This window comes from Megalobrama amblycephala, linkage group LG3, assembly GCF_018812025.1.
Source record: "Megalobrama amblycephala isolate DHTTF-2021 linkage group LG3, ASM1881202v1, whole genome shotgun sequence".
Classification (NCBI taxonomy): domain Eukaryota; kingdom Metazoa; phylum Chordata; class Actinopteri; order Cypriniformes; family Xenocyprididae; genus Megalobrama; species Megalobrama amblycephala.
The window spans coordinates 9,298,167-9,325,415 of record NC_063046.1 but is presented as its reverse complement, the minus strand read 5'-3'; the positions used below and the strand labels follow the sequence as shown (position 1 = coordinate 9,325,415).

The window sequence follows — 27,249 nt, the reverse complement described above, 5'->3', positions numbered from 1 at the left end:
AAGACCCTTTGTCTTGTTTTCCAGTAAATTATCTAAACAGACTTAAAGTAAGATGCATTTAATTGGGAAGAAAAATCATGCAAGTTAACATAACCTTTTAGATGCGTTTCTCAATTAAAGCTAGAGTAGGCAGTGTTTTTCATAAACACTTTTTGTTGTACTGGTTGAAACTCTCTTGTTTATCCTGATAGCAATCAATAATAAGTGGTCTAAATATTAAAGGTGCCCAAGAACATTTTTTCAAAAGATGTAATATAAGTCTAAGGTGCCCCCTGAATGTGTCTGTGAAGTTTCAGCTCAAAATACCCCATAGTTTTTTTTTTTTTATTAATTTTTTTAACTGCCTATCATTATAAATGTGCCGATTCAGGGTACGCAGCCCCTTTAAATCTCGTGCTCCACGCCCCAAGAGCTTGCGCTTGCCTTAAACTCCATAAACAAAGTTCACACAGCTAATATAACCCTCAAAATGGATCTTTTCAAAGTGTTCGTCATGCAGCATGTCTAATCGCGTAAGTATGGTATTTATTTGGATGTTTACATTTGATTCTGAATGATTTTGATAGTGCTCCGTGGCTAAAGCTAACATTACACACTGTTGGAGAGATTTATAAAGAATGAAGTTGTGTTTGTGAATTATACAGACCGCAAGTATTTAAAAATGAAAATAGCGATGGCTCTTGTCTCCGTGAATACAGTAAGAAACGATGGTAACTTTAACCACATTTAACAGTACATTAGCAACATGCTAACAAAACATTTAGAAAGACAATTTACAAATATCACTAAAAATATCATGTAATCATGAATCATGTCAGTTATTATTGCTCCATCTGCCATTTTTCGCTGTTGTCCTTGCTTGCTTACCTAGTCTGTTGATTCAGCTGTGCACAGATCCAGACGTTAACACTGCCTGCCCTTGTGTAATGCATTGAACATGGGCTGGCATATGCAAATATTGGGGGCGTACATATTAATGATCCCGACAGTTACGTAACAGTCAGTGTTATGTTGAGATTCGCCTATTCCTCGGAGGTCGTTTAAACAAATGAGATTTATATAAGGAGGAGGAAACAATGGAGTTTGGGACTCACTGTATGTCATTTCCATGTACTGAACTCTTGTTATTCAACTATGCCAAGGTAAATTAAATTTTTTAATGTAGGGCACCTTAAAAAAATGTTACATATTTCTACAGTGAAAGTTAGGGATGCACGATATATCGGCCACCGTATCGATATCGGCCGATATATGTTAATTTTTAAGGTTAATGGCCCAATAAGAAAATTTAGCCGATATATTAAAGACGATAAATAATGGATTATTTCCTTCAGCTGAGACACTTCAGATGCGCACTGTTCACCCATGATGGTTTTGAATTACTTGAAATATTAATGGAGTCACTTCAAAAAGGAAAATACAGTTAAGTGCAACATGTGCAGCGCAAATCTGTCATATAGGCTACATAAAATTATAATGATATAATATAACATCATTATAATTGTGTGCTTGGGAGATGGCTTTTAATGGTGAGACTTTTGATTTGTAATCAGGCTCTCAAAAATGATATAAAATTTGGATTTATTTAGATTTATCGGCCAATATATCGGTTATCGGCTTTCAAATATAAAGAATAATCTGTTATCGCCAAAATGTTCATATCTGTGCATCCCTAGTAAAAGTCCAAAAATTGTTCGTCCAGTCGTCACGTTCTCCCTGAACTAAAACAATGAGCTTATGCCAGGTTCATGCTATGTCGTAATTACCATATAATAATGAAGTGGCAACCCGTGCTGTTTACCCGGTGCTGTTCATGTCCTCAGACTCAGATTTATGAGTTTCTATGTCAACACTATCAATGCCGAAGTGAATCTGCAGCAGTCAGGTGGTACAAGTTGTTTACACTTATTGTTATTGCAATGTCATGTGCTTTGAGACATGAGGTAATTTAACGCCGTCTCCCACGGCGCTTCGCAGACTCTGCTCTGGCTGTGCGTGTTCATGTGTTAGAGACGCTGTATGTTATGCTTTCAAACTAGATTGCTATTGCAAGCCCCACGATATTGCTTACCCTACCTTTAAATTTCTTAAATTATTTTTTTCATGCTTTTAGGATAAACTTCACAAAATTTTGATAGATTTATGCTTACAACAAGACTGTCAATGCAGTAAGAAAATTAAACTTAATTCAAGATGTATTTTCAAAAAACACGACTTCTCAAGTAAATGTATTTTGATGTATTATGTACTATAAGTATACAGAAAAACAAAGTGATTTGCAGAATCAGATGTTAAAGGTACAAAGTGTGTGTGCATTGACCTCACTCTTACTTTTGGTTGTGTGAAGAGAGAAGGCAGAGCAAACTGAGCACAGGAGAAGAGGATTAGGATGGGTATTATTAGAGTCATCTGTTTATCCTTTCACTTGATCCTCCTTAAATCTAACAGCGCTGCTTTTATTTACCAGTGTGCAATGAAAATGCATTAAAAGAATGGATGGCCAATGGATTGCATGTCAGATTGTGGGTTTGTTTGGTCAATGAGGGTAAGCTGCATGAAAATATGTCCAGGTTTCAACCGGAAAAAAACAAACAAAACAAAAACAATATTTTGCATGAAAAAAATAAAATAAAAATTAAGCCTATTTTTAGGACAATAAAGATTTATTTTAATTTATTGTGACATTCTGTTAATGAAAAGAAGCACATTTCCATACCAACTAATGATTACAGAAACACATCTTGACATTTTTGTAGTTCAAAATGCTCTGTGTAACTTCCTCCTTTTGATTTTTCATCATAATTTTCATCATGTGTCGTGAGATTCACCCATGAACTTGGTGTTCCTCTAAACATTTAAACACATCACTTTTCTGCTAATTACAGGCCTGAGAATTAGCAGTGTATTTTAACATGTCATTGAGACTGAAGGTGTGACTCACACTCATGAATATTTTTTCGGCCTCAAGTGCCATTTAACAAACAGCTGCTGTTGTACTGTCAGCAGAAGTGCTAATTTGAATTTGTTCCACATTTGCAGAGGGTATTTTCATGCTCAAACCTATCTAGTCAAAAACCTTTTTTTATTATTGGGCTGAAAGAAGAATCAATATTCTGATATATCTTATAATCTGCTGTTCGTTTGCATAGACCTCATACTGTTTTTATTTTATTTTATTTTTTTATATCTTTTCAGTGTCCAGAGTCATGAAACTTAGTCCTCGTCAAGCTCCATTGTATGTAAGTATCTTGCTTACTTTTCATTCCTCTTTATGTGCTCAGTCAAATCACAGTTAGAGATGCAATTTTGTTCCACTCACACACAGCTAGACAGAAGCACGAGTGTTCATGTGAATTTCAAAGTAATTTAAATGTTAGTTCGCTGCAATTTCAGCATTATTTCCCACACAGACGCGCAAGAAAAGTTCATTAATGTCTAGTGTCTGTGCTGTTTCTCTCTAGAATTTATAACCAAAAAAATTTACTTGTTTGCATGTATCTATTGTTGCTTCCTTGTCCAGTTGTTTGTTGTTGTTCGGACTATTTCTTTTTCGACTGTGAAACAAATAAGAGCTGTATGTGTACAATGTGTGCATACTATGCGTACTCGTAAAAACCAAAGAATACCTTGGGATTTAGAGGCCTTTCACGCAGAACTTTTTGCATTTAAAAATGTAAAAGCTCTCTCTAGAGCTTGTGTTTTTTTTCATTAGACTAGCCTGTGTCTCGCTTTTTTAAACTGCGGGGCAGTGTAATGAAAAATAACGCAAGCTCTATAGAGATTTTAAACTCAAAAACATGAGATGCAGGGCAGTTTAATGCCACGATCGAGATGATGCAAAAGAAGCGAGACACAAGCCCAGTGGTCAATCATGTCTGTCTAGCACACATTCACACAGCAGCAGAATACAGTTGTTAGGCCTGTATATGAGTCCTTAAAGGGATAGTTCACCCAAAAATGAAATTTCTTTCATGTCGTTCCAAACCTGTAAGACTTTCGTTCATCTTTGGAACACAAATGAAGATCTTTTTGATGAAATCTGAGAGATTTCTGTACTCTCCATTGACAGCTATGCAACTGAAACTTTGTGGATTGTAAAACTAATCCATATGAATTGAGTGGTTTAGTCCAAATTTTCTGAAGAGGCTTGATCGCTTTATATGATGAACAGATTGAATTTAGGCTTTCATTGATTTAGTCATTTTTACAATTTTAAAGGTGCCATCGAACGTTTTTTTATAAGATGTAATATAAGTCTAAGGTGTCCCCTGAATGTGTGTGTGAAGTTTCAGCTCAAAACACCCCCTAGATTTTTAAAAAAAAAATTTATTAACGGCCTATTTTGAGGCATAATTAGAAATGCGCCGATTCAGGCTGCGGCCCCTTTAATTGCTCGCGCTCTCCGCCCCTCCCGAGCTCTCGACTCTATCATTGCATAAACAAAGTTCACACAGCTAATATAACCCTCAAAATGGATCTTTACAAAGTGTTCATCATGCAGCATGTCTAATCGCGTAAATATTGTATTTATTTGGATGTTTACATTTGATTCTGAATTAATTTGAGGCTATGCTCTGTGGCTAACGGCTAATGCTACACTGTTGGAGAGATTTATAAAGAATGAAGTTGTGTTTATGCATTATACAGACTGCAAGTGTTTAAAAATGAAAATGGCGACGGCTCTTGTCTCCGTGAATACAGTAAGAAACGATGGTAACTTTAACCACATTTAACAGTACATTAGCAACATGCTAACGAAACATTTAGAAAGACAATGTACAAATATCACTAAAAATATCATGTAATCATGGAACATGTAAGTTATTATTGCTCCATCTGCCATTTTTCGCTATTGTTCTTGCTTGAGTCTGATGATTCAGCTGTGCACAGATCCAGACGTTAATACTGGCTGCCCTTGTGTAATGCCTCGATCATGAGCTGGCATATGCAAATATTGGGGGCGTACATATTAATGATCCCGACTGTTACGTAACAGTCGGTGTTATGTTGAGATTCGCCTGTTCTTTAGAGGTCTTTTAAACAAACAAGATTTATATAAGAAGGAGGTTTGAGACTCACTGTATGTCATTTCCATGTACTGAACTCTTGTTATTCAACTATGTCGAGGTAAATTCAATTTTCAGTTCGATGGTACCTTTAAATGAAGTCCAAATTATCGCTATCAATCTTATTGTCTTTTCTTCCAGTGAAAATATCTTAAGAAACTTAAACCAAAATGCATTTAGTTTAAGAGGCAAAATTATGTAAAATAACAAAGCTATTTAGTTGCGTTCTTGAAATAAACATCTTACCGCATTGACAATTTTTGTTCATTTTTAAGACGAACCTCAATACATTTTGTTAGATTTATGCTTGGAAGAAGACAAAGTCTGACACCAATTTTTACTCTCAGGAGAAAACCATCCAAAATGTTGATGAAATAATGATATTTTGTGGCTGAAAAGACAGTTTGTGAAAGCCGTGGCAAGCAGGGTGGGGCCGAGAGCCGCGGGAATGGAGCGAGGCTGGTGGTGCGAGTGCCAATGAACGTTGCCTGCATCCCACACTGGTCCGAGTCCCACGGAGGAGCTCTGGAAGGATGAAAGGAGGAGTGACGATATTGAAGGATGATAGGACCAGGCCTGGACTTAATTTTATATTTTATGTTTATATGTGGCAGTTGTCCGTGAGGGGCTGCCACTTTAGTTTTGTTGTTTGTTTATTTGATAATTAAAATTACATTTACACAATTCCCGCCTCCTCCTTCCCTGAGCCTTTAACTTTGTTACACAGGCGAATCGTTGTCATTTAGGAATGAGAACGTGTGGGTGTTTTAATCAAGATCGCGATCTTTTAACGATTAATCGTGCAACTCTAAATACTATATTGATAGTCGAAAACACTTAAATGGAATTATTTTTAGGTGCATTACTGAAAAAATGTCTGAGGCTGGATGCAAAAATAACCAGCAAACAAATCCTTGTGCACTGGAAGAGCTTGACCAGCAACACATCTACTGTATTTGAATGCATCATTTGTGCCTTGCATTTAGGAATGTGAATAATGGCAGTAAAAATAACCACAAAACATAGATAATAATCAGAATAATGAAAATTGCATTGAAACTGGAGTGCTTGTGTCATGTAAACATCTTGCTGCAATTAAGTCCTTACTCTAAATTTTAGAAAAAAATCACATTATTAGTGTACATCTAAATATAGCCATTGTTAATTGTGAAATATAATCAGAAAGAAAAAAAAAAAAACAGTCCAGCTTTGCCAGTCCCCTCAAAGTCTGCTGTCCTTTCAGCTGTCTTCAACACAGATCTTGAAAAATCAATAAAATTCTCATTCGGGAGACTGGTGACCCCAGTTTGAATGCTTCCCAGGTAATATGACTGTCAGCACCTTACAAGAGCAGAAAGTGAGTAGAGCAGCGGGAAGGATGTATGACGGATATTGTGTTACTATCACAAGAAGCCCATCTCGCATACGGAGTACAGTCAACAAAGAGAAGGGGTTTTCCCTCCTGTGCTGTGAAATCTGATCAGGGTTCAAAGACACTTATCTTTGTGTTAATGTCTGTAATTAACTGCTGAAACGATATTAGATTATCCAAAAGACTGAGATAAATGGACACAATGGTGATAGTGATAGAGGATGGATTAGGCCGGTTTTGAGTACAGAAGTATGTGTGACACCCCTTATTGTGTCTTTATTCCCATAGACATCTTTCCTCTCCTGAAATAAGTTCAGGAGTCAGTATGCAGCTCAGATTTCTCCAGTTGTATCTGATTGTCAATCATACCATAGTACAGCCTCCATCGAAACTCAAATATATACTTTCTATGAGCAAGAACTTTACCATGCAACCAATGTTCTTTAATGGTTCGACATAATCGCTTCATTGGTTTCTTCAGTCAATTGTATTGTGGTTCTTTGGAGATTCATGTTCGTATATGTTTTGGAGAGAAAGTTCTTAAAGTTTTTTTAGAGATTCTTAAGATTGGCACATTGGCTTCTGCAATCTTTAAAGCAGGGCCGTAACCACCATAGACATTGAAATGGCCAAATTGTCCCCCCCAATATTTGAAAATCTTGCACTGCTCTGCTGTGCTCGATTACGCAGCGCTCTGTATGTTGACAAAAAGGTTTAAAAGTTACAATTTTAGTCTGGTCTACCTCAGTGGTCTAACAGTGATCATCAGTTACTTTATAGACACAGTAGAGCTGCACGGTTCTGGGTAAATTGAGAATCAGGATTTTTTTTTTTTGTTTCAAATAGAGATCACGATTCTCCCACAATTCTGAACAGACAAGGGACGAGTAAACAAAATAACGTAACTTACTAGAGGTTCTGACAAAATGGTAATTGCTGCAGTCCATTTAAAATATTTAATTAATTTAAATTAATTAATTAAAAAAATGAATTAATGATTCAGTGACTCATAAATACTTCAGTTGTTTTATTACTGAACGAATCAGCATTTTTGAATGAATTTCTTGAATGAATGATTCAATGGCATACATTTTAAGTCACTTGTCGCCACCTAGTGGCATAATAATGTAATTGATACAATCGTTATTTGAAGCGCCAAGTTGCTTTCAAAAGGATGTGCTCTATTCTGATCGCTACTGTAGACATCAGTGTTTATATCTGAACTATAAACATTAACCTCAGTACTTCTGTGATAATTTGAATATTTGTAGAATAGAAATAATGATATTTTGTGGCTGAAAAGACAGTTTGTGAAAGCCGCGGCAAGCAGGGTGGGGCCGAGAGCCGCGGGAATGGAGCGAGGCTGGTGGTGCGAGTGCCAATGAACGTTGCCTGCATCCCACGCTGGTCCGAATCCCACGAAGGAGCTCTGGAAGGATAAAAGGAGGAGTGACGATAGTGAAGGATGATAGGACCAGGCCTGGACTTAATGTTGTATTTTATGTTTATATGTGGCAGTTGTCCGTGAGGGGCTGCCACTTTAATTTTGTTGTTTGTTTATTTGATAATTAAAATTTACACAGTTACACAGTGTCAAAATGATTGAGATGGCCAATCAAATCAAAGTAGGCGGGGTTTACTGAAGCGTGAGTTCAACGTTGAAAGAGAGGGAGGTAAGATGTATGTAAATAGCGAAATATTTAATGCATGTTACCTGTTTTGCAATTAGAAATATTAAACGACAGACAGTAACATCAAGTGATGCAACTTGACTTTTTTCTCAAAAATGGCTGTTTTGAATAAAAAAAAAAAAAAAAATGCATTTACCTGATTCATGTAATTCCTCTGACGAGACAAGAAATGGCACACAAATAAAAGAATGTGTGCTTATTTTAATGCAACTGAATGCAAATATTATTAAATGAATATTGAATAAAATAAAAAAATGAATATTTCCCAACAAGAATTACACCTAAAATTTCCTTCCTCCTTTATGCTTTATGAAAAAATTGTATTTATAAAAAAAAGTTTCTGAAAGAAGTCTCATATGCTCGCCAAGGTTGCATTTATTTGATCAAAATATTATAAATAAATATATAGTGAAATATTACAATAAAATGTAATTTATTCCTGTGATCAAAGCTGAATTTTCAGCATCATTACTCCAGTCTTCAGTGTCACATGATCCTTCAGAAATCATTCTAATATGCTGATTTGATGCTCAAGAAACATTTATTATTATTATTATTATTATTATTAATGTTGTGCTTAATGATTTTTGTAGAAACTCATGTATTTTGTCAGGACTCTGACTAATAGAAAGTTTAAAAGAATACTGAATGTCTTTACTGTCACTTTTGGTCATTATACTTGGTGAATAGAAGTATGCTTCAAATATCTCAAATATCAAATATCACATTTAATTGTTCCATGTGATATTTTCATGTACAGTTGTCCTGTTTATATAGTAAATACATTTAGATTCTAATTGGAAAAGTGAAAAAAATCCCAGCTTAAATTTATCAGGGCCTTTGCAGTAGTGGTTCCACTGGCTGCAGTGCATGTTGTTTGCATTTTTTTTTTTCCGTGTATTAATCTGTGACAGTGTGATAGGAGGAGATACACTTCTCACCTAGACCCTCAGGGCGTGTGCTGTTAAATTCAAACTGCTATCTGTGTTAATCTGTGCAGACCAACATGTGTGTGATTTCCTGTTGCAACCACAACTTCAGTTATTTCTCATTGTGTTTGACGTTTTGAGTTCTTGGGTTAACGATTTATGAGAGCTTTCATTTTAAAAGCAAGGATAGTACACTTTTAATAAATCATGTACATTTTTTTTGTGATCAAGTTGGCTGAAATGCACATTATTAACAGGTTCATTCAAATGTCTTCTAACATGTGAAGGCTTGGATCAACTTGGCTATATGTTTTTTGGACATATATGTATGGTCAGTTAATATTCATAAGCACATAATCTTGTATTTCAAACCTCTCTGTTTTTCTGTGGCAGGGCAAGTGTGTGCTAACAGTTAAGCTTTGTGATGAGGCGCTCCGTGAAGGAGAACAGGGGGATGTTCAGTTCTTCCTGTTGTTCACCGGCTCCTCTCAGAGACATCTAACCAGCACACTGAAGCTCAGCCATGGCACCCTTCAGGCTGTGTGTCCAGGTGAGCGTATTATTGGGCCCTTAGATCTGTGACGTCATAGTCAACTGCCTCCCAACGGCAACCTTCTATCTGTTTGAAAGAACATTTTTGTGACACGTCTCCTAGAACAGATTTTCCCGACAAGGGAAATTGCTGGGGTTTGTGAGTTGATGAAAAGCTAATTAATTAAATCATAAAAATGTGAAAATAAATTCATTAAAAAATATATATATATATATAAAAAACACTTAATAAAAAAAGATGTGATTTACTTGCTTGTCATGTGACATTAACTGACATAAGAGAACCGTGAACATTCTAACGTTTTGTTCTAACGTAAATATTTTAGATCAAAAAGATTTGGCTGACAAATAAGTTTGGGAATCCCTTCCTTAGTTTACTATAAAGTTGTGATTTGTTGCTCTAGTAGCAACTATCACTACTAAGATATGAAGATAAGCACTGTATATGGGCCAAAATTAGTCAAAATTATTATTATGGATGTACAAATATTGATATTATGATTAGATGTTAAAGGTGCCGTAGAACGCGTTTTCAAAAGATGTAATATAAGTGTCCCCTGAATGTGTCTGTGAAGTTTCAGATCAAAATACCCCATAGATTTTTTTAAATTCATTTTTTTAACTGCCTATTTTGGGGCATCATTAAATATGCACCGATTCAGCGCGTGTCCCCTTTAAATTCTCGTGCTCCCTGCCCCCGAGCTCGCGACTGCCTTAAACGGCATAAACAAAGTTCGCACAGCTAATATAACCCTCAAAATGGATCTTTACAAAGTGTTCGTCATGCAGCATGTCTAATGTTGGCTAAAGCCAACATTACACACGGTTGGAGAGATTTATAAAGAATGAAGTTGTGTTTATGAATTATACAGACTGCAAGTGTTTAAAAATGAAAATAACGACAGTCTTGTCTCGGTGAATACAGTAAGAAACGATGGTAACTTTAACCACATTTAACAGTACATTAGCAACATGCTAATGAAACATTTAGAAAGACAATTTACAAATATCACTAAAAATATCATGATATCATGGATCATGTCAGTTATTATTGCTCCATCTGCCATTTTTTGCTGTTGTTCTTGCTTGCTTACCTAGTCTGATGATTCAGCTGTGCACATCCAGACGTTCATACTGCCTGCCCTTGTGTAATGCCTTGAACATGGGCTGGCATATGCAAATATTGGGGGCGTACATATTAATGATCCCGACTGTTACGTAACAGTCGGTGTTATGTTGAGATTTGCCTGTTCCTTGGAGGTCGTTTAAACAAATGAGATTTATATAAGAAGGAGGAAACAATGGTGTTTGAGACTCACTGTATGTCATTTCCATGTACTGAACTCTTGTTATTCAACTATGCCAAGGTAAATTCAATTTTCAATTCTAGGGCACCTTTAATTATTTTAATTTTATAGCCGATTTCCAATAAATGGTCGGTATTATAAATCTACACTAATTTGTTTTTTAAAAATAAAATAAAAAAATTAAATTAAACATTTGAATGAATAGTTTTATTTTAAAGAGTAAGAACTCTTCAAGAGATTTGTGCTTCAAGATCCAACTGTTTTTAAAAGGTTAAAGGGTTAGTTCACCCAAAAAATGAAAATTACCCCATGATTTACTCACCCTCAAGCCATCATAGATGTAAATGACTTTCTTCTTTTAGACGAATACAATCAGAGTTATATTACATAATGTCCATGTTATTCCAACCTTTATAATGACAGTGAATGGAGGATGAGATTTTGAAGCCCAAAAAATCACATCCATCCATCATAAAAGATAACCACACGGCTCTGGGGGGTTAATTAAGGCCTTTGTGTAAGAAAAAATATCCATATTTATAACTTAAACTAAAATAACTAGCTTCCGACAATGGCTGTACGCATCAATTTATGGTGAAAGAGTAAACTTTGACCCGACACATGACGTATTGACGAATGCGGAAGCGCACAGGCGTCTAAGCTTACGATACTCCTACATCGCTTCAGGGGTTACTCTTTTGGCGTATGTTTTGGCATAAATATGTATTTATTTATTTTTTTACACAAACGCATCACTTTGCTTCAGAAGGCCTTTATTAACCCCCTGGAGCTGTATGGTTATCTTTTATGATGGATGGATGTGCTTTTTTGGTCTTCAAAATCTCAAGCCCCACCATTATGAAGCTTGGAAGAGCCAGGATATTTTTTAATATAACTCCAATTGTGTTCTTTAGAAAGAAGAAAGTCATATACACCTAGGATGGCTTGAGGGTGAGTAAATCACAGGGTAATTTTCATTTTTGGGTGAACTATCCCTTTAAGTTGTTTACACGACAACGATGTAATAAAAATGGCTTTACGTTTTTCGCGTACAGATGACAACGTTGTCAAACCGATCTGTAAAATGACTAAAAATGCTGTATTGTGCTGCCAGGCCAGTAGTTGGCGATGTAACTTTATAAAGAAACACTACGCGCCAATAAACTGAACACGTAATATGCATACGCATGACGTCACCGTTTTCACAAATTCACGTTTTTATAGTTTACACAGAGACGATAACAGTATAATTTTCAAATATTTGCATATTGAAACCAGTTTTCAAAAATGTGCATTTTCAGGCCCCCAAAACGATGTTGTTGTGTGAATGAGTAGCAAAAACACATAAAAAGTTTTTAGTTTATAATTGAAAAGGGTGTCGTGTAAACGGCCCCTAATGTGTCACTATTTTTTATTGAGTGCTAGATGATAAGCTAAATCTTGAAATGATAAAATAGGGGGAAACATTTAAATATCCAATATCAGGCAATACCTGCAAGGTCAAAGTTTAAAAACACTTTACATGAAAATCAGGCTACAAATGATACAAATGCATAAACTGGGACAAGAAAAAGTATTTTAGCATTGAAAAATGACACTCATCAAATTTCAGAATTGATTACAGAAATTAAGTTTCACATTAACTTATTGCCAGATATTAAAGTTGAGGAATGTGTTTGTTCTGGGTGTGACTGTGAGTTCGAGTGATGAATGTTTAACTGTCCATGTTCTTCTGACTGTGTATTTTGGGACTTTTTTTGTTTACTCAGTAGGGGGGAAAATGGATTTGGTGAACATGCTGCCCTCTTTTTAAGAAATCGCCTTTGGCAGAGAAACATGAGCACCTCTCTGTACTCACTTTGCTCATGTACATATAGATAATCTGGTTTTTAAGATGTAGTTTCCCATCAAAGATTATATTATATGAATTAGTCCTAATGTAAGCTCTCAATGCGGACAGCTTTTGAAAACACTTGGTCCTGTCAACAAAACATGTTTGCTTGTTGATCGAATCCTATTAAGGGATTGAGCCAAAATGAACATGATGTAGTTCAGCCCCATAGAGAGATTTCAGTGCAGAAACATGATTTGTGTATTTGTAGCATAAATTTAGGCATACCTATTAGACTGTTATCTTATTATAGGACTCTGTTGTGTTTTTAGTGTCTTTTTGGACTGTTTGGCGACTGACGCAAACCCTCCCGTTGCAGAGATGCTCACTCAGCTTGAATGAATGGAGTTGAGAGCAGCAATGCTTACTCTTGTGTTTCAGTCATTATGTTCAGTGTCAGGTGTAATGCCTCAGCAGTCAGTGAAGGGGATGATCCGCTGATCAGGGAGATTACAGGGAGAGACAGTAGGCCTGTTGGACACTTGTGAATCCAGTTTGAGTGTTTATGTATGGCTTTTAAATGTGAACTCAAAATTGACCTTTTACTATATAATTATAGCAGATCTTAAAGGGCTAGTTCACACAAATATGAAATTTCTGTCATTAATTACTCACCCTCACCCTCATTACTCAGACCTTCAGAAGATATTTTTGATCAAATCCGATGGCTCAGTGAGGCCTGCATTGCCAGCAAGATAATTAACACTTTCAATGCCCAGAAAGCTACTAAAGACATATTCAAAACAGTTCATGTGACTACAGTGGTTCAACCTTAATGTTATGAAACATTATTATTTAGTTTTTTTGCAGCACAAAAAGTGTTCTTGTTGCTTTATAATATTAAGGTTGAACCTTAAAGGTGCTAAAGAGGATGTTTTGTTTCATACATTTTTGCAATATTACTTGAAACTGTCTTTACTAACTGATAAAAGACTATTTATTAGGTGCACTGAAAGGAATAATATTAATATACATCATCTGTGCACGAGGTAGGGCCTTAAAAACATCAGCCAATCGTTTACACGATCATTGCATAAACGATTGGCCCTCTGGCTTGTCAATCACTGCCATGACGTTCCTTGTGAGAGACGAGCACGGCTGTGCGCTCCAGTAACTTTCCACACTCCACAGGCGCCGCATGCAATGTTTTTGTCAGGAGACAGGAGTAACAACTGCAGATTATGAGTTACCTGCGGTGAGTCCGACATAATGAATCCAAAAAACACGACACAGCAAATGCCGGTGGTAAACACTCGTGTTCCAATACTCGTGCATGAGTTTTGGGAGGCGTTCCCTCGAAATGAGCTGTGAAGGAGGGGGTTGTTCTTACGCATGCGCTCATTTCAAAAACTCACTAACAGTCTTTGGTTTCTCAGTCGACGAAAAGATCCTCTTTAGCACCTTTAATAGTTTTGAGGTTTACCTTAAGGTTTTATATTCACAAACAGTTATTTTACACAACTACATGAAAGGTAGTATCCAAAAAAGCATAATAGGGGCACTTTATTAATTACTCTTTCTAAAGCTGAGGGAATAATTACATTAACCCCTTAAGACCGGATGGAGCGTCGGCGCTCCCATTTGCGTGTCTATCTTTAAAACCAATAAAAATTGAATCCATATAGGTAGCACAAAAATTCTTTTTGCATACAAAACCAGAGACTTTAACCTTTCATATCAAGCCTCCAACATGCTTCTGTTGCGTTGTTTTCACCCTCTAATGAGTCTGAGTAATAAGCGTTTACAACAAAAATAGCACAGCGCTAACTGAATACAAGTATGTATATTTCACGTGCTCATAACTTCATGAAAAATGCACAGATCATAAAAAATTGCACATCAATATTTAAAGCAGATTTGAATCCAAATTAATCCAAAATCAATATAATATATTGCGTTGATCACAAGATATTACTCACGGAATGATTTAACATACTTGGCTAAAAACATGTCTCTCATCTCTCCGGGATGCAATGTGTATCCAATGTTCCCGGACCCATCCATGTTCGTTTTCCAATGTGGAATAACACATAATAGATATCATTTTAAAGCTTAGAATCTCATCTTTTTAAGATGAGATTCTCTCATCTCCTAACGATTGCTGAGAAGCACCTCTAAACCGGAGTTTACCGCCCGTTGGCGCCACCTGGCTGCGGAAAAAATGAACAACAATTTTTCAAACTATTCTTTATGCTATCACCACGAAATTTTAACCAGATGCAGCTCACATATAGGAGAGCATCACCAAAAAAATTTTTTTTTTAGCGATCTTATTGTGTTCCTGAGTTATTCCATGTCAAATAAAAAAAAAGAAAAATTATTTTTTTAAAAAAATATATATTTTTTGTATTTATCAGCTGTTTCTCAGCAAGAAAATGTCCAAATGTAATGTAATTTATATTTTCTTAAAATTTAAAATGTTTTCTATCAAATGATACCTACCTTTTGACTCTCCTTGCTAGAGTTTTGGAGTTATGATTCTTTACTTTTGTGTGTGTCGCTCAGAAAAAAAACCTCTAAAAAAAGCCTTCAGGTCTTTAAAGGGTTAACCAGTAACAAAATAGCATTTAATCACATTTTATACTGTTGGATAAAATTGGGTGTCCTGCTTTACATTATTTCTTAATGAATATTCTGTTTCACTCAGAAATATGTTACATTATGGATGTTAAATATTAATATTGCTTTATTTTGTCTTTATGTCTGGTATCCTGTTCTTGCATTACTCTTCTGTAAAGTGTGTAAATAGGACATTGCTGAAATATTTGCTCCGGAAATAGATGTTACACCATACAGTATTTGTCTTATTCACAGTTTCACAGTTTGCATTACGAACAGCAGTAATTCTGCATAATGTTATATATTGTAAGCAATATATGAATTAATTTATGTTAGTGTGAATGTTATTTTAGTTATTATTCAGAGACTGGTATACACATAACAGAAGTCAAGACCACTAGGAGGATGTTTGGAATTCTTGGAAATGTTGTTGCACATAAATATGGGTTTGTCCCTTTTCCCAGGAGGTTGACCATGTGCCACTTTGTGTGGTGAGACCTGGCTGCCATTTTTATATGTACCACAGGGTTCAGCCACCGTAATTATTCTCTTAGTATGGGCTGCCACTGCAGTAATGATTTGTTGTTTTTATAACTGCCAGGAATGAGATATTGCATTTACTAGTTGGACAAATGATTGTAATTTAACAGTAAATTGTGCAAACAAAATGTTGACAGTAACTTTATAATTATACCAGACATGTGTTGGATGCCTGTACTGACAGTTGTACCTAACCTAATAATTTTATTTTATTTTATTTTATTTTATTTTATTTTATTTTATTTTATTTTATTTTATTTTATTTTATTTTATTTTATTTTATTTTATTTTATTTTATTTTATTTTTTTATTTTAGCAGAGGTGAGCTAAATGACTCAAATGTCTGATAATGACACCATTTTTGCTGTGCTTTCCCCCCTCCATTTCCCTTTGACATTTCACATTATTAGTCATGAAGATCAGTTATTATCTTGAACGTGTTTAACAGCTGTTATGATGTGATCTTTCCCTCTCTGTGCAGCTCATAACTGCTGTGAGTCAGTGCTGGTCACCCTGTGCTCCGCGGGACCAGACGGTTACGTTCATACTCTGGCCACCGAGCACTTGCGCTTCATGCAGGACCTGGCCTTCGACATGGCCCAGTTTCTGGTGAGCGCGGTGGGGCAGACGGACATACTGGAAGAGGCTCTACTACTGGACGAGCATCAGATCCCCCTGCAGGAGTGTGAAAAGCTGGACCAGAGTCTGTCCCTGGCCCTCAGACATCTCACGCTGCCCCCTGGCTGGAGCCTGCTGGGGAAGAACACACGTGAGTAGATCTGGGTTGTAGGTTCAATGCATGAAGTAGTATTGTCTGATACACCATGAGCAAAGACTGAAAGTAAATAGTAAGGTAAGTAGTCATTAATTTGTACTAGCTTTTGGTCTCATTTTTTGTAACTATTCATCACAAGAGCTCAAATCAGCATATTTTTTACCTTAAAGGCACACTATGTAGATTTTCACCACTAGAGGTTGCCTTTTCAAAACAAAGGCGTAGCTTGATGACATAACTTGGATTTATGGGAGGTGTTGTCTTTGCCTCACAGCCGTTGGAAAAGAATCCGAAGGTACTCGGACGGAAATCATGTTCATGGATGAGATTATTAACGTTACTGTAGTATGAAGAAGAGCAGGGCGAGTGATGTGGGAGCTAAAACGAGGCCGCTGGAACGATTGCTAATGAGAGACGAGCGCGACACATGCCTCAAGAGCAGCGGGACTTTTATTATGCCACAGTCGCCACTTCTGCTTCTTCCGGTCAAGCGTATGTGAGGGAACGCAGCGCTGTTTATCATATTAGATACATTTGAGTGTGTTGAAAATGTTATAAAGTTACTCTGTGCGTTCGCTCGGCAGCTGCTATGAGACTCTTGTTGCACGCTGCAGTAAGATAGATCGATATTAGTCATGGTAAAACATGGTACTCGCCGTAAATCAAGAAAACAAGATTTAAACAATAAGACTTACTGTGTTGAGCTATATAACAATGATTATTTTTCTGTCTATAAATGTATCAAAACAGTTGTTCCCTTGTCTTATAAAACATGTAATATATTAAAGCATCTTTGGTGTTTCCATGGTTTCTACAAAATAAAACCGGAAATCGAGGGTAACGCAGGTGTGATGTCATTGATAGGCGACGCACAGACATGGTCCATATCCTGGTTAAAATGGCTCTGGATTTAAACATTCTTGGAAACCTCTGGGATTGTATAAGTAAACAAGTCAACAAAATATATAACATTGTTCTAGTGTTTTTTTGGGTATTTTAATCCAAAAATCTTACATATTGTGCCTTTAACTGATCATGACCAAGAAAAGTCTTTCTATAAGTTCTTGTAAAATGAAAACAATTGTAGCCCTTTGCTTTTACATCTCTGTACATCATCCAATAGGAGATTATCATACATTATCAAACATGAGGATCATCTCAGGTTGATCCTGTAGGGGGCGACTAAGCATTAGCATTAGTGTAGTTCACCTGGTTTATATTTGATTTTTCACAATCTACAAAACCAACAAAAAATACAATTTACTGCCACATCATTTAATATAAACTTATATATCATGTATTATAATATAAAAATATAAACTGCTACATTTTGGAGATCTTATAATGTTTGAGCTGTTTTAACTGAAAGCAACACTGACATATCTTACTTTTTTTTTTTTTTTTGTCTCAAGATGCACACCAGTAATTTTTTTTTTTTGTTTGTTTGTTTTCTAGTCCTAGTTGAACTAATGCCTAATTCCTGGCTTAATCTAAGCCCTGTCTGTGAAACTAGGCCTTAGTTTCATGTTTGTGGAACTATTTCAAGTTACAGTATTTTTGGCCTATGACTGTTTTATCTCCATTTTCTCATTTATTTTCTTGTTCTTTTTGGGGTTTCATTACAAGTTTACACTCCTGGGCAAAAAAGATGTGCCAAGCCAAAAATGGCAAAATATTTAGTGGTCTTTTAATGGTCTTAACCGTTTTAATCACAAATCACTGGTCAGGAAAATAAACATGAACTGCAGAAATACTGCAGATGAAGTAACTTATCACAGAATAGCCTTTTCCAATTTGCAGACTGCTTCTTTACAGGATGAAAAGTCAGTGTTGTTCCACTCATTGATACTTTCAAACAGTTCACGAGTAGCTGAAAAATGTCTCCCAGTTCATTTGAGTTTAATGTGAGACCAAATATTCACAGTAGGGTTCAAATCTGGACTCTGATCAGGCCAAAACAAGCCACTTCTTGGTTGTCTTTGCATTTTGAGCAGGAGCATGTCTTGTTGAAAAATAACATCTGATCATTCCTCTTTAGATAACTACTTTTCATTTGTGGGAAGCAAGCCATTCTGCAATATTCTCCTGTACTCCAAAGCATTAAATGACTTTTCGCAGTGAAGTAGCTCATACTTCCATACCTTACTGTGCTAGAGATGCATTTATTATTACATTTCTCATTAGATTTTCGAAGACACCGCTCTGGAGCATCACCATGCAACTCATTGCGTTTCATTGTGATTCACTCCATGCACAACTTCCCACATTCTGCCAAAAACTTCATTCTGTCTTTGATGTTTTTCTGAGACATCAATGGCTTTTGAAGTAGTACATTTGCTTAAATTTAGCTAATTTCCTGACCAATAATTTGTGGTTAAGACAATTAAAGGCTTAGTGTTTAGCCATTTTGGGCTCAGCCCATTTTGTTTGCCCAGGAGTGTAGAAGAGAATGTACTGGATGATATTCTAGAGCGCATATCTGCAGCCAAATAAACGTCCCTAAATGACATTCCAGATCAGGTTCCAAGTAATCAGAACAGTTCCTTTGAGTTCACAGCGGTCACATGATGCTTGACAGGTCAGTTACAGTTTGACGTTAATTACAGCTGCCAGATCTTTTTAAATATTTAATTAACTGGCATTGTTTTGGCCTGGTTCTTCTCTGCTCAATCACAATACTAAGTTCTTGTCTGGTGGGTTTTTATTATGCTAGAAAATGGCTTTTAAAACTACTAAACTTAAAACTATTTCAAAACCTTTTAACTTTCTGGCTAACTTTTCAATCAATACTGATCTCTAGAGAGAAAGCCATTTTACCTGTCCCACTTTGTGGAGTAAACTCCCGGTATTACAGTATCTGCTTTCTGTCTAAACCAAAAGAGACTTAAACTAATGGTTCCTGCAATAATGTGTTTAATTACCCACCGTATTCTTACCTAAAATGAACATCTGCACTGGACAAAATAATTTGCACTGCTTAACTTGAACCAGAAAATAATTATTTGTCCTAAAATATGAAATAAATGTCATAGAAAACATTAAATTTAACTTTTTCATACATGTCGACACATTGTTACAACACTAATTTTATGTTTTGAATCAAATTATAAGTAAACTGTTTGTGTTTCTTGAAAAATATTGCTTCAATTAATGTTTTGCAAGATAGAACCTTATAATTCCAAGCAAAAATGATTTTTTAGAATTAAAAGGTTCTATCTGTATTTGACCCGTTCCAAAAATCCCCATTTAAAAATTTGAGAGGACTTTGATATTGTAGAATACATTTAGGGTCTCTGTCATTTTCATGTATGAAAGAGACTTGTTCCCCATATCATTTTTGCTATACGGAATGCAAAATCTTTGAAGTTCAATATCTCAAAACCGCTCAGAATGCAGATAGAACCTTATAATTCCAAGGTGGTGATTTGTCTCTATTCTACTATGTATTTGTGTTATCGTTTGCAATTTGTTTATTTGTGTGTAAGATATTGCAACAGAATTACCCAAATTATCAAATAATTATGAGATAATAATTACAGTTCTACAGGTATACTGCAGTCTTCCCTGTGGGTTTGAAAATTGTATTTAATATTGATATTTTTCAAGGAAGTTAGAAATTCCTGTAGGTTATTCCACTAAGTTATAGTTTTCATAACTAGCTGTATATAAAAACAATTTAAGTCTATGGAATGTCCCTATTTGCCTAGATAAGTAAAATGTGTGTGTGTGTGTCAGGACACTTTAAATAAAGCTATTGATTATCATCGATATGCTTTTGATGCATATTAATAAGACAGACACTGATCCAGGTCTGGTTTATGTTCATCCATTTTCTCTCTCTGAACACTCTTGTATCTGTCTTTCAGGGCTGGAACCTCAAGAGACTCTTCTACACTTTGCAGCTCGTCGCGGGCTCCTCAAAGTGGCCAGATTTCTCCTCGAGCAGCCAGGGGCCCGAGAGGCCCTCAACCTGTGTAACAAACAGGGAGCCACACCGGTGGTCATCGCTGAGAGCCGAGGACACACAGAACTGCTGGAGCTCTTCAGCCGGTGAGTAACGCACTTACATACACAGCCTGTAATTCACATGAAAACAACATAAATATGTACTGATGGAGTGAATAGGAACTTGATGGACACCGGGACTTGACATTAAAGGATTAGTTCACTTTCAAATTAAAATTTCCTGATAATTTACTCACCCCCATGTCATCCAAGATGTCCATGTCTTTCTTTCTTCAGTCGAAAAGAAATTAAGGTTTTGGGATTTTTCTCTATATCATTCATTTCAATGGGCACCAAACGGTTGAAGGTCCAAATGGCAGCTTCAGTGCAGCTTCAAAGGGCTTTAAACGACACCAGACGATACCAGACAATTAATAAGGGTCTTATCTAGCGAAACGATCGGTCATTTAAAAAAAAAAAAAATTAAAAAGTTTAAGTTTTATAAGCACAAATGCTGGCTTTGCTCTTTTCTCCGATGCACGTTCGTGACGTCACGTAATACGCAATTACATTGAAAAGGTCACGGTTGACGTAGGCGTAGCAACCACAGTTTCATTCGCTCAGGATTGTGTACAGGAAATCTATGAAAAGGCACAAATTTATGTCCTGACAAAAATTTTCTTTTAGGCTTTCTAATATTAAAACACCCAGGATACGCACACCTTTCAAGCGTGAGTTTAAAATATTCTAACTGACCGCCAGAGTGAATTTTTTTTTTTTTAAGGCGACCCTTATTTTAGAACGTTTGCCCTTATTGTTTCCATGGCGACATGTGCGTGTCACGAGCGCTGAACGTAGCCACAATAAGGGGCCGTTCACACAGAACGCGTTTTTCTATTCCAATGCGCTACTTTCCCATTGTTTTTCTATGTAAACACGCGTTTGACGGACGTGCATGACCGTTACGCTCGCGTCTTGCGTCTTTTGCAGCGCCTCACACACTTTTGCAAAAAACATGGTTATAAGACCCTTATTCATCGTCTGGTGTCGTTTAAAGCCCTTTGAAGCTGCACTGAAGCTGCCATTTGGACCTTCAACCGTTTAGTGCCCATTGAAATGAATGATATGGAGAAAAAATCCTAGAATGTTTACATCAAAATCCTTAATTTCTTTTCGACTGAAGAAAGAAAGACATGGACATCTTGGATGACATAGGGGTGAGTAAATTATCAGCAAAAGTTTATTTAAAAGTGGACTAATCCTTTAACACCCGCCAAATGCGGGTGGATTTCAGCGGTGCCGTGTAACACAGTCACTCCTACTAGTCACTTTGACAGGTTGAATTTTATATATACATTTTTCAATTGTAATAATAAACTATGCACAATGTAGTGTCAAAAATATCGACTTTTCAATACTGAAACATCTGAAATGCTTCCAATACTCATTTTCCACAGAATAGATACACAATACCAGCTGCGCTTTCTTGCTTTCTCATCTCTTCGACAGCGAGCTGACATACAAACTTTATTGTTGGTGTTACGGGGCTTGTATTTCGGCATGGATTGTGTGTATGGCACATAATTTTAATCATTCCCGCAGATTTTGTGCCTCAGAAAGGCATTTATTTTCAATAAAAATTAAAATAATGTTCTTAAAGTGGAAATAAACTACCTAACGAGTGTTTAATAATATTAAAAGTATTTATTGGGTAGGGTTGGGGGAAGGTGTTGGGTGGGTTGGGCTTATTCTGTCAAAAGCTGTCAAAGCTCAGATCATTTGTATTTGGAAGAATTGTATAAAAAAAATTCAGTTTATAACAATCTCTGACTTTTGTTTGCAGAGATTGGTATTTTGGTAAATACTGAATATAGTACATGACATCTACAATCACCTTAAAATATAGTTGAGAGGCTTTTTTTTTTTCCCTTACAAGAAACATCTGAGAAGCAGGAAGTCTCCATTAGCTCTCCTTTTAATCTCATTGCTGAGACATTAAAGCGATCTAATTGCGTATTATTCTTTCATCTGAAGCGTGCTGCTTCAGAGAGCGGTGACAGTTGCTTTCCTGTGAGCTCTTTGACAAAAATCACTCCACCCAGCATTAGTCAATGCTCCAGGCCCAGATTTTAGGCATTACCTCTTATTATTAACATACTCAAGTTGGCCAAAGAGTAGAAACTATAGATTTGGCTGCATAAAAACTTGATTTGTGTATTTGGTTCATTCTCAACTGCCTCCTGAACTAATAAATCAAAGCAGTACATGCATAAGAACATTTTAATTATATTGAGTGTCTTGACAACAGCAGTGTTATTTTGTTTGAAGTTGAAATGAAACAGTCTGGGCATATCCTGTTCATCCGAGGGCTTGTTTTGATTTAGGGAGGATTTGGATACAGACGCTGACGTTGAGACGTTCAGACAGATCTCCTCCTCGGGCAGTCGTGTGGTACAGCACCACCCCTCTCTGAACACCTACACCCTCTCTGTGGGCGCCGGGCCGAGCGGTGCATCACCCAGCCTGCAGGCCGACATCCTGGAGCTGCGCAGACTGATTCTTTGCCATTGTCAGGGGAAGGTGAGTCAGGTCAGTCTTTTCTAGATGTCTATTTCTCTCTCTCTTTTTCTCTCCGACTGTCTTTTTGGTTCTGTATTCTGTTTTTGAGTGTGACGAACATCTCCAGAATTATTCAGCATGATGAGGACAATATGTGTAAATGTGAAGAATAATGAGGATGATGTTTTGATAAAGACAGAATAATTCGAATGTAAGGAAAACGTTACTTCAGCTGGAACCATGTGGTTAAAAATGTGATATCAAAAAAGATATCACAAGATGATTCAAAGTGCAGGACAAAGTAATATTACGCATTATACACATAATACACACTCATATCAATAAATGCAAAATTTAGGTAGTATTCAGTGGTCTAACCCATTTCTAACCCATTCTAACCCATTAAAATGTAATGCTGCCAATTTGTGACATGCATATAGTTTAAAAATTCTGATAAAAAACAATGTTTTTCCATTGCACCCTAAAACACAATTATTTATCGTGCTGTAAAATCGATTGATCGGGATTAATCACATCTAACATAAAAGTTTGTGTTTACATAATATGTGTGTATATACACGACCATTCAAAAGTTTGGAAACATTATTATTTGTAATGTTTTTGAAAGAAGTCTCTTCTGCTCATCAAGGCTGCATTTATTTAATCAAAAATACAGAAAAAACAGTAATATTGTGAAATATTATTACAATTTAAAATAATGTTTTTTTTATTAAAATATACTTTAAAATATAATTTATTCCTGTGATGTAAGGCTGAATTTTCAGCATCATTACTCCAGTCTTCAGTGTCACATGATCCTTCAGAAGTCATTCTGATATGATGATTTATTACAAACGTTGTTCTGCTTAATATTTGAATGAATAAAAAGATGAATAAATAGTTTAAAAAGAGCAGCATTTATTTAAATTAAATCTTTTGTAACAATATTCACTACTGTTAAAAAGTTTGGGGTCAGTTTTTTTTTTTATTTTTTTTTTTTTGAAGAAATTAATACTTTTTTTTCAGCAAGGATGTGTTAAATTGATAAAAAAGTGATAGTAAAGATTTATATTGTTAGAAATTATTTCTATTTTGAATAAATGCTATTCTTTTTGACTATTTATTCATCAGTGAATCCTGAAAAAAGTATCACAGTTTACAAAAAATATTAAGCAAACCAACTGTTTCCAACTTTGATAATAACTGAGTATCAAATCAGCATATCAGAATGATTTCTGAAGGATCATGTGACACAAAAGACTGGAGTAATGGCTGATGAAAATTCAGCTTTGCATTACAGAAAAAAAATAAAATAATAAAGTATATTAAAATAGAAAACCATTATTTTACATTGTAATAATATTTCACAATATTACTGGTTTTTTTTCTGTATTTTTGATCAAATAAATGCAGGCTTGCATGATGAGCATAAGAGACTTCTTTTAAAGACATTAAAAAATAATAATGTTTCCAAACTTTTGAATGGTAGTGTATATATTATGAAATTCATATATTGCATTTCATTGATTTGATAGCATACTCCCAACAATATGTTTTTTTTGTTTGTTTTTGTTTTTTAAGATTTACGCATTTCAATTTAGTAAAATTCAAATTGAATTGAATAATCCTTAAATATTATTCATATTATGAATTAAGAATTTTAAATGAGTAAAAAAAACTAGAGCTTAATAAAACATTTTGTATAAATCTTAAAGGAACAAGGGAATAGACCATTTAGTTTATGTGAAAAAAATATATATGAATGCAATATTTATACCATCACATAAAATCACATAAACTAAATGGTCATTCCCTTGTTCCATTAAGATTTATACAAGATTTATTTATTAAGCTCTACTTTTTTTTTTACTCAATTAAAATGAATAATTCATAATATGAATAATATGTAAGGATTAATCAATTCAATTTAATGAAATATTACTATTTATTGAAATGCGTAAATATTAAAAAAGTCTTAATGTTTATGATATAATATAATATAATATAATATAATATAATATAATATAATATAATATAATATAATATAATATAATATAATATAATTTATTAATATAAAAATATATAAAAATTAAAAATATAAAAATTAATATAGTGTTATATATATATAATATATTACACACAGTCAAACCAAAAATTATTCAGACATTTTTGATATATTTTTACTAGTGGGTGCAGGACACTATAGTTCATTTATGTAAGTGAGTATAACAAAATAAAGTAAACTGTGACATATTATACCCAAAAATTCTTCATACAGTGGACTACCAATAAAATTGATAAAAGATTTGGAACCAAAAATTACTTTGACTTGACCATGTTTTGCTTAAGTGTTATCTGACATAATTATACCACTATAGTGAATGAAGTGTAATAATGAATGAAATGTTCAAGGTGTCTGAATAAATTTAGGTTTGACTGTGTGTGTGTGTGTGTGTGTGTGCGTGCACGTTTATATGTTTTTCACTATTTAAATGAATTGGCCTTTACTTCTCTGAACAACTTTAAACATTGTACTTCTCATGTTACTGCCTCTTTAGGATGAATTGCTGTGTTGTCTTCCTCATTTGTTGGATTTTGGAAATGTCTGCTAAATGAATACATACTATTATGCAGACAACAGAAGGGAACTTGTTTGCCAAGAAATATCCCTCAGATTTCAACCTCCACCATACAACTCTAGATCTGCTATTCATTGCAGTGACATAACTGTAGAGTTAGAGAATTGCTTGAGGGAGAGAAAGCTCTAAATCTGTTATTCTCTGTTCATGTTCAGGGAGGAGTTGTGTTTCAGCAGAGCTCAGACTCTCCGCACATTGCCCAAGAATGTGATCACGGCCTGGAGACCAGAGTTTGCTGTTGTGAAGAGGCACCGCACGACTCCCTTGATACCAGAGAACGAGGGTTCACTCCTTTTAGCACAGGAGAAAACAAAGGAGAATGTAATGACCGCCTGGATCCCTCGCAAATCAGGGAGGGTGACGGAGGACCCTCGCTCAGCTGTGAAACTGCCACGGCTCTCTTACACAATGGCAATAGTGAAGATAAGTGGGTGTGTGCTTATGAAAACAGTGAGACCGATTGCAGAGCGCAAGAGGAGAGCTCAGCTGCTGGTCTAGTTCCTACCGGGGACATTGGCGATAGTAGTGATGGTTTGCAGAGCAATTCTGAGAGCATAGCCTACAGAACCTCTTCCTGCGGACAACAGAAAGAGGAAGTTGATAAAGCGGACCGCTTAATCTGCGAAAACCAGGAAAAAGGACGCAACTCTGTAGAGGTGAAAGCATTGGAGGAGAAAGAGCTATCTGAGCGTAGCCCCACCGTTGAGTCAGGAGATATGGGAATTACTCAGTCTTTGGAGACGCCGGAAAGCTCGGATGTTGAATCTTGTTCTCAGGGTGCTGAGACTGATGATGAGGAAGAGGATAGATGCGGAGATCTCATAGAACCAGAGGAGATGCGAGAAGAAAGCAAGGAACCACTGGAAGTAAATCCAAATGGAGATGCACCTCTAGATTGCTCGAAACATGAAAATGAAATGTGTGTTTGTCGAGACTTTCGTGATGAAACTGGAGTCCCAGGAACTCTGGAGGGATCTGTGGGAGGTTTTAGTGAGAATATCAGGTGTAATGTGGAAGGTAATCAAGACCATCTTGATTCTTCAAGAACCTCTGATCAAGAAGATGCCAATGAAGAGTTTCATGAGACTCTAGAAATACCATACGTGGATGGCGACCAACAGGAGGAGGAACTCTCAAGGACTTCGGCTGCTGAACATGAGAGTGTTTCATGCCTGCATGAAATGAATCAAGAGGTCTCGCCTGTAGAAAATCCAATTACTTCAATTGAAGATGCAGTGGAAGAAGGAAGTGAGGCTGACAGACAGAGACTATTAAGTTCTTCCGATATCTTACAAACTGAACCTGGATCTCCTACAGGAACTAGTGAGGACACCTTAGAACCTGAAGAACTTCTTTTAGGTTCTGGCTGTGAGGGGATGGAGAATGTCCATGAGAACCTGGAGAACAAACCCAATTGTGAAGCT

General features: G+C 35.8%; 1 protein-coding gene across 7 annotated transcripts in view; it reads left to right on the top strand.

Annotated features, from left to right (window-relative positions):
- Positions 1-27,249, top strand: part of LOC125264444 (A-kinase anchor protein 13-like) — a 110,969-nt gene that overhangs the window by 11,289 nt on the left and 72,431 nt on the right. For 6 of the 7 annotated variants that reach the window (XM_048183736.1, XM_048183738.1, XM_048183737.1 and 3 more), the window contains exons 2-7: positions 3,196-3,239; positions 9,452-9,608; positions 16,389-16,676; positions 20,549-20,732; positions 23,012-23,216; positions 25,981-27,249. The exon at positions 25,981-27,249 is cut by the window's right edge and continues 457 nt beyond it. In XM_048183736.1, coding sequence (XP_048039693.1) covers positions 3,207-3,239; positions 9,452-9,608; positions 16,389-16,676; positions 20,549-20,732; positions 23,012-23,216; positions 25,981-27,249 — 2,136 coding nt within the window. In that variant the 5' untranslated portion in view covers positions 3,196-3,206. The remainder of the gene's footprint in view (positions 1-3,195; positions 3,240-9,451; positions 9,609-16,388; positions 16,677-20,548; positions 20,733-23,011; positions 23,217-25,980) is intronic. The other variant, XM_048183734.1, reaches the window with a different exon arrangement.